Source organism: Scardinius erythrophthalmus, assembly GCF_964197995.2.
Source record: "Scardinius erythrophthalmus genome assembly, chromosome: 10".
In the NCBI taxonomy this organism is placed as follows: domain Eukaryota; kingdom Metazoa; phylum Chordata; class Actinopteri; order Cypriniformes; family Leuciscidae; genus Scardinius; species Scardinius erythrophthalmus.
The window spans coordinates 7,423,586-7,432,005 of record NC_138230.1 but is presented as its reverse complement, the minus strand read 5'-3'; the positions used below and the strand labels follow the sequence as shown (position 1 = coordinate 7,432,005).

Genomic DNA, 8,420 nt, shown 5'->3' with positions numbered 1-8,420 from the left:
ATAACTGACAGAGCAGGTGTGTGTGCTGAATTCTTGTGCCCTGTGTGTGAGATGTGACGTACCCATGAGGCATTGCAGCGAGCGGGAGTGACACCAGGCCGCGAGCTGAAACACTAGCGTGGGGCTTTCAGCGCAACCATTCGCGACCATACTACACATGTATACTGTGTGTGCATTGAGACTGGATGTAACCGTTATAATTGATGACACAAAATTACATTTTTTTTTAAAAGTTTTACCATACACATGTATTTGTGAATATCTATAGAATGTCTATATAGAATATCTATAGAAAACATACATTTTTAAAAGAAATATAAATGCATAAAATATTATGAATATAAAGAATATAAAGTTATTATTATTATTATGAATCATCTATAATTATAAAATAAATTATACAAAAATTATATAAAGCAATTACTTTGTATTAATATTTATTAATATAATTTATTATATAGAATTATTTGTATAATAAAATATTTAATTAAAAAACAATGCACACACTATATGCATATGTACACACACACACACACACACACACACACACACACACACACACACACACACACACACACACACACACACACATAAGAATGTGTTTCTTATAAAGTATAAAGAACCAGGAATTATTATGCATTTATATTTCCCTGTATTATTTTTATTTAGACTAACAAATATAGTTATTTGAGATTATTTAAAAAAGTTTGATAGTCCAATATACTGCAATTCATTCAACATTCTGCATGGTTTGGCAAATGTTCTAGGTTTTCCATGCATTTACATACAGTCACACATACAGCAGACTCTGTGTGTGTGTGTGTGTGTGTGTGTGTGTGTGTGTGTGTGTGTGTGTGTGTGTGATCTACAGCTGCTAGGTACTTTTGTAAAGCACATCAACACATTTCTGTGGCTTGTGTAGGGCGTTTGTTTGTGGCCTGCATGCTTGGGAATGAGGTCTGTTTGCTTAGTGGGAGTTTTTTTCCCATCATTGCAGAATGTATGAAATCCACAGTCTGTGAAAAGCAAAATTCCTTCACAAAATTCCACACATTTACTAGCTTAAAAAAAACAGCATGGCTGCCGTTTACCCCCAAACCAGCTGAGCATTCTGGGATTCCCGAACCTCGGAATCTGCCGAGTCACACATTCCCAACCCAGCGACGGGCCACACATTCCCTCTGCCTTTATGATCCGTCTTTTCTGTCTCTGCATGTGGAATGCTCTAAAAGAGGGAATTTCAAATGGGCAGATTCACACACACACACACACACACACACACACACACACACACACACACACACACACACACACACACACACACGCGCGCACGCATGCCATGGTGTATAGCTGCATGATATATATCGAAATTAAATCAATATCGCAATGTGACTGGGCGATTATGAAATCATGCAGATTGCAATTTATTAATTTTGCAATTAATATATATGTGATAAATAGTTTTTATTAAATACTCAGTTTATTTTACCGTATAACTCAGGAGATCTAAAATAAAAAAACCTTTAGTTTTTTTTTTATACTTTTTTAGATATTTTTAAACTATTTATATTTTGCAGCTCGCTTCCGCCACGGAATAAAATAATAAAGATGGTAATTACGAGAAAAGCCCAAATTGTGAGACATAAACTTGCAATTGCGAGAACCCCACCCCCTCGACACAATTGCGAGAACCCCACCCCCTCGACACAATTGCGAGAACCCCACCCCCTCGACACAATTGCGAGTTTATTTTTTTAATTCCAAGTTATAAAGTGAGAGTTGTGAGATCTACGCTAAAAATTGCAAGTAAAAAGTCAGAGTTGCGAGATAAATGTCACATCACCTTTTTTTATTTTTACTCCCCCAGTCATTCTAGAAGGATTCATTTTTTCCAACAAATACAGCTAATCAAGTAATCTGGCGATAAGGCGGATCAACCTCCACAGATCTTCTTATCCTTTGCGATTGTCGTTCGGACACAAAGTGCCTGATCTTTGCAGACACAAAGTCACAGAAGACTCTAAAGTTAGCATGTTGCATGACTGCACTCACACTGGCCTCAACCTAATCCTTTAATCCAGGGAATCCTCCATTCGTTTATATAATCACCAATGATACGCAGCGCAGAGTAAACGAGAGCATACTTAAACGACAATCAAGATAACCTTTCTACACACAATCTAGATCATTATCAGAATGTGAAAAAAATTTGCAGGGTTTTTTTTCTAGCACAAAAACATGGGGATCAAACTTATCAAAATTGTGATAAACAGCACATTGTAAAAAAAATCTGCTTTCTTAAATTTAAATACAATCAACTTGGATGTTAAGTCATTTCAACTTAAATTACATTAAACTGACTTAAAGTTGAATCTTGTATAACTTAAAAATAATAATAAAAAAAGATTGCTTGTCTTATTTTGATGAGTTAAAGCAATGTAAAAACATGCTGTCATAACTTACAGATAATATATATATATTTTACAGTGCAGTATGTTACAGGGTTTATGGTAACAGTTTACAATAATGTTCCATTAGTTACTAAATTAGCTAACATTAAAATTATTAAACTACTAAAGCATTTATTAACCTTAGTTATTGGTCATTTCAACATTATTAAAATCAAAAGTTGCATCAAATACACAATGAACAATTGTATTTTATTAACTAATGTTGATAAATATTAACAAATACTGTAACAAATGTCTTACTCATTGTTAGTTAATACCAAGCGGCAACCTCCCCGTCTCTCTCTTGAAACCAACACGGAAGTGAATTAAACGGCAATTCATCGACTGGCCGCTTGAGGCCAGCGAGTCAAATCTGCATCTCCCCCATGTTGAAATGCCCAACTTTACAGCAGAAAAAAACACGTTTACAGCCTGGAGCAAAAAGTGGCTTTGGTCTACACTGCTAATTTTACCCTTCATGACAACTGTGAGGGTGAATTTTTTTATAACTCATCCGTTTAAATTATATTAAGTATGGAAGCTTGTTTCCGCCACTGAATAAAACATTTTAAAAGATAATTGCGACTTTTTATCTCACAATTGCGAATTTACATCTTACAATTCTGACATTATTTCTCAAAATTGCGAGATATACTGTAAAGTAAGAATTGCGTGGAATAAAGTCGCAATTGTGTGGTATAAAGTCAGAATTCTGACTTTTTTTCTCGCAATTGCGACTTTATATCTCGCAATTCTGACTTTATATCTCACAATTCTGATTTTATAACATATAATTGCGAGTTTATTTCTTGCAATTCTGACATCTTTTCTCAGAATTGTGAGATATAAAGTCAAATTCTTTTTTTTCTTTTTTTTTCCCAGAATATTTTATATCTCACAATTCTGACTTTATAACATGCAATTGCGACTTTATATCATACAAGTCAGAATTGTGTGATATAAAGTCGCAATTGCGAGAAAAAAAGTCAGAATTCTGACTTTATAAGACGCAATTGCGACTTTATTTCATGCAGTTCTGACTATATTCTGATAAACTGTGAGATAAAAAGTCGCAATTATCTTTTAAAATGTTTTATTCTGTGGCGGAAACAAGCTTCCATAATTAAGCCTTAAATTTCTGCATAATTAAGGGTGTCCACTTTTGAGTGACAGGTGGATTCCCGCTGCTGTGGTCATTAGTCATCATTAGCCGCTTGTCTGCTGTCTGTTACCCGTCACGTTAGGGTTTTTCGCCCATTTTCAATTATCCAGGAGTGACGCACTGCCAAGATGGCGACTGTCGGCTACGCCTACTTTAGGCTTCAAAAACGGTCTTCAGAAACCTACGGGTGACGTCACGGACACTACGTCCATATTTTTTACAGTCTATGGTTAATACATAAACTCGTGTTAAATACTTTACAATAAAATAATATTGTAAAGTGTCATAAAGTGACGTGCACGGATTATTGAGCGATGACTGAATCGGCTCTTTGAAGGAGCAGTTCATTGAAATGACACAATTACACAATAAATAATGGAGAGTAAAACACTGTTCAGAGTAAATGTGTCCTCAGTTGGTGTCATGGTATGCTAGCAAGGTCTAGCAAGAAGTGTAGCTAATAGCTAACAGGTGCTGCAGTGCGAACGAGTGAAAGAATGAAAAGAAGGGAGTGAAACTGGCTACATTTATGCATTCAGCAGATGCAAAAGTGACTTACACTGCAATTAAAGGTGCAGTATGTAATATTGATAGCTAGTGGTTGAAATGGGTACTGCAGTTCAAATTCACAATATTGAAAACAACAGCTTTTTTGGGGTGCAAACAGAGAGTTTTCAAGAGATAGATACCTACTGTTTTACAACATAATATTTATTTCGATCACGCAAGCCTTTGGTGATCAACTTTAAAGCAGCAGCAGGCGTTCAGACTCTAAACCTGACGACAGACGCCTGTATGAGCAGATCTGGCAACAAACACCAACCAGACCATACCTGTCAACATTTGGGTACCAAAATACGGGAGGCCTGTGGGGGGTTTCAGTTCAACCACATGCGGTTTCATGTCATCTATACATTACACACCCCATCGCCCAATCATAGAAAATTTCAGTTATGACAGTTGTATTCATCTTAACAATACACAACAAATCAATATACAGAAAAACAGATTTCTAAAATAAGGTATAGGCCATAAATCTGTGAGTACAGTTTGCAAAACTGAACAGGTGATGTTGTGTAATATTACTGTAAGAAACTGCTCTAGCGGGTGGAGTTTACTGGTACTGAATATTACACAATCACCTGTGTATACTCCCATTAACTGGAACAGATTTTCACTGGAATGAAAATATTGTTATGTAATCAATCAGCAAATTGTTGTGTAACTTCACCTATTGGAGCAGTATTTCACAATTTTTCACAGCAACTGAATATTACAAACAACTATTGCGAAAGAATATATAGTGCACAGATTATGAATTTGCTCACTGTTACCTTGTACGTAGTGTTTTTTTTTTGTATAGTTCCATTTTGTTAATAAATTTGGCATTCTGTTTTGGCTTTCTCGTGTGTCCCTATTTTTGTTGTGTCCCTTTTGAGCCACGGGGCGAAACGGGTACGGATTGAAAAACCAAAGCAACTGTACGGTTTACGAATCTGAGCACAGCTGAGACTTTTTCTCTGGTAGGTTGTAGCGGAGATAGCGTGGGTGCATGGGTGCGGCTGCCCCAGGGCCCCGTACCAATTAGGGGCCCCTCAAACGCCGCCGCTCTTGCGTCACTGGACAGGAACGGGGCCCTCGCCAAGTGAGTAGGATGGGTTTCATACAAGATCTGGTAACTGGACAACCTTGGAATAATATATTTATGTGATTATTCACATAACGATGTTTGGGCCATACAAATAACGGGAGTTTCACGGGAGAAATAACAAAACAGGAGGGGGGCGGGAGATGGGTGTGAAATACGGGAGACTCCCGGGGAAAACGGGAGTGTTGACAGGTATGAACCAGACTCACAAACCATCAGAGCACTGGAGAACAGATCACACACACATCTGTGCCGTTTCTGGCATAAAAACGGAATTAATTTTTTTTCATATTAGAATGATTTCTGAAGGATCATGTGACACTGAAGACTGGAGTAACGATGCTGAAAATTCAACTTTGATCACAGTTTAAAAGATATTGAACTGTAATAGTATTTCATAATATTGCTGTTTTTACTGTATTTTTGATCAAATAAATGCAGCCTTGAGCAATAAGAGACTTCTTTCAAAACACAAATAATATAAAAAAAAAACCCGTTTTAGATTATCCTGCTAAATATATAAAATACAGCAAATTGTAGATTTAAAATGGGTTGTGATTATGAATACCATTTCATGTTAACTTTAACAGAGTTGGGTTCCTTCATGAAAAAAGCCAAAAATAAATTTTAGCAGTAATAGATTTAAGTCACACTTATGTAGATATGAGTGAACAATATCGCACCGATCACTGTTGGGCTTTTCAGGATGAGCAGATAGGAGTTACTGCTGTTCAAAGCATTAAGATTATGAAGAATACAAAACCTCTGCTCCTCCAGACCCACAGCTGTTTGCATGAGTGAAATACAGGCCTGGGGTGACGTTTACATAATCTATGAACTGGCAGACGAGTCATGTCACACACACACACACGCACGCACACACGCGCACGCACGCACGCACGCACGCACGCACGCACGCACGCACGCACGCACGCACGCACGCACGCACGCATGATGGGTGGTTCCCATCATGCACTGCAACATTAGGCTTTATGTTTATTTCACCAGTGATGGTCACACACACTAAAACGACCCCTAAACCTACCCATCACACACACACACTAAAATGACCCCTAAACCTACCAATCACACACACACACTTACCCTACCCCTAAACCTGCCCATCACACACACACACACACACACACACACTAAAACGACCCCTAAACCTACCCATCACACACACACTAACCCGACCCCTAAACCTACCATCACACACACACACACACACACACACACACTAACCCGACCTCTAAACCTACCCATCACACACACACTCACCCGACCCCTAAACCTACCCATCACACACACACTAACCCGACCCCTAAACCTACCATCACACACACACACACACACACACACACACACACACACACACACACACACACACACACTAACCCGACCTCTAAACCTACCCATCACACACACACTCACCCGACCCCTAAACCTACACATCACACACACACACTCACCCGACCCCTAAACCTACACATCACACAAAAATGTCAGCAGAATAAGTAAAACTTGCTACACACACACACACACACACACACACCTGCAGCAGAAGAGTAGAGTGAAACATCATAAACCAGCTAGAAATCAAGGCACAAATATCAGATGTGTGCATCAGGCCGTGTTCGATTTCTGATTTGGTTTCTTGTGATGTGAATGTTCTGGTCAGTAGTCTCACCGATCTGCAGCAGCACAGGTGTGACCAGCGCCGTCTCCATGGCATAGCAGAACTCTCGCCCGAACATGATGGCTCCGTGCATCACCCACTGGCGCAGTGGGATCCGGTCTATAGAAACCTCACTGACTGACCCCTCCTGACACTCCAAGCCCCGCCCTCCGGCCCCACCCACTCCATTAGCCCCGCCTCCTCCTCCATGTTTCTCCACGGGCGGCTCCACGGCCTGCATCTGCACGGCGTCGGCCTCGGTGTTGTGCGGGGCCATCCTCGCTGTCGTCGGCATGCACTCGGAGCACGGGTCACGTGTGGCTCCACGCAAACAACACACAAATCTAGGAAGAATAAAGCCTTTCCGTCGAGGAGCTCAGCCGTGGATTGGACTCAGGGAGAGGTATATATCCTGAAACGTGGCGTTTGAATAAGGCCTCTTGCAGGAGCCCTGGGAAGGGGCGAGTCGGGGGATTTGGGTCGGACAGGGGAGGATATGACTCTATCATGAGGTCACTCCCGCACGTGTGATGTATGTCAGTGTGTGTGTGTGTGTATGTGTGAGTGAGTGTATGTGTGCGTGTGTGTGCGTGTGCGTGTGCGTGTGCGTGTGTGTGTGTGTGTGTGTGTGTGTGTGTGCGCGCGCGTGTATATATGTGCATGTACTGGTGTGTGTTTGTGTGTGTGTGTGTAGGTGTGTTTACTGTCTACTGGAAACAGAAAAAATCCATATCAATTGCCATTCAGTTAATACCAGTTTCATGATTTTTATAGAGGCGGTGCTGTAGAGGGTGGAGGGCAGGCTGAGGGGTGAAGGGCAGGAGAAACCAGACGGAGAGCACCGGAGAATCCCCATGGAGTGACCGATCAATCTGAAAGAGGGAAGGAGAGAGAGAGAGAGAGAGAGAGAGAGAGAGAGAGAGAGAGAGAGAGAGAGAGAGAGAGAGAGAGAGAGAGAGAGAGAGAGAGAGAGAGAGAGAGAGAGAGAGAGAGAGAGAGAGAGAGAGAGAGAGAGAGAGAGAGAGAGAGAGAGAGAGAGATGTGAGTGTTACTTAAATTCACAAAAAAGGTCTCACACAATATGCATGAACTTTAATGCCCATCAATGCATGTACTTTTATGCCCATCAATGCATGTACTTTTATGCCCATCAATGCATGAACTTTTTATGCCCATCAATGCATGAACTTTTATGCCCATCAATGCATGAACTTTTATGCCCATCAATGCATGAAATTTAATGCCCATCAATGCATGTACTTTTATGCCCGTCAATGCATGTACTTTTATGCCCGTCAATGCATGTATGTACTTTTATGCCCGTCAATGCATGTACTTTCATGCCCATCAATGCATGTACTTTCATGCCCATCAATGCATGAACTTTCATGCCCATCAATGCATGAACTTTTATGCCCATCAATGCATGAACTTTTATGCCCATCAATGCATGAACTTTTATGCCCATCAATGCATGTACTT

At 40.2% G+C, this 8,420-nt stretch overlaps 1 protein-coding gene across 1 annotated transcript in view; it reads right to left on the bottom strand.

Moving 5' to 3' along the window:
* Window positions 1-8,420, bottom strand: part of slc45a4a (solute carrier family 45 member 4a) — a 48,001-nt gene that overhangs the window by 17,129 nt on the left and 22,452 nt on the right. Inside the window, exon 3 of the mRNA XM_081376798.1 lies at window positions 6,951-7,810. Coding sequence (XP_081232924.1) covers window positions 6,951-7,233 — 283 coding nt within the window. The 5' untranslated portion in view covers window positions 7,234-7,810. The remainder of the gene's footprint in view (window positions 1-6,950; window positions 7,811-8,420) is intronic.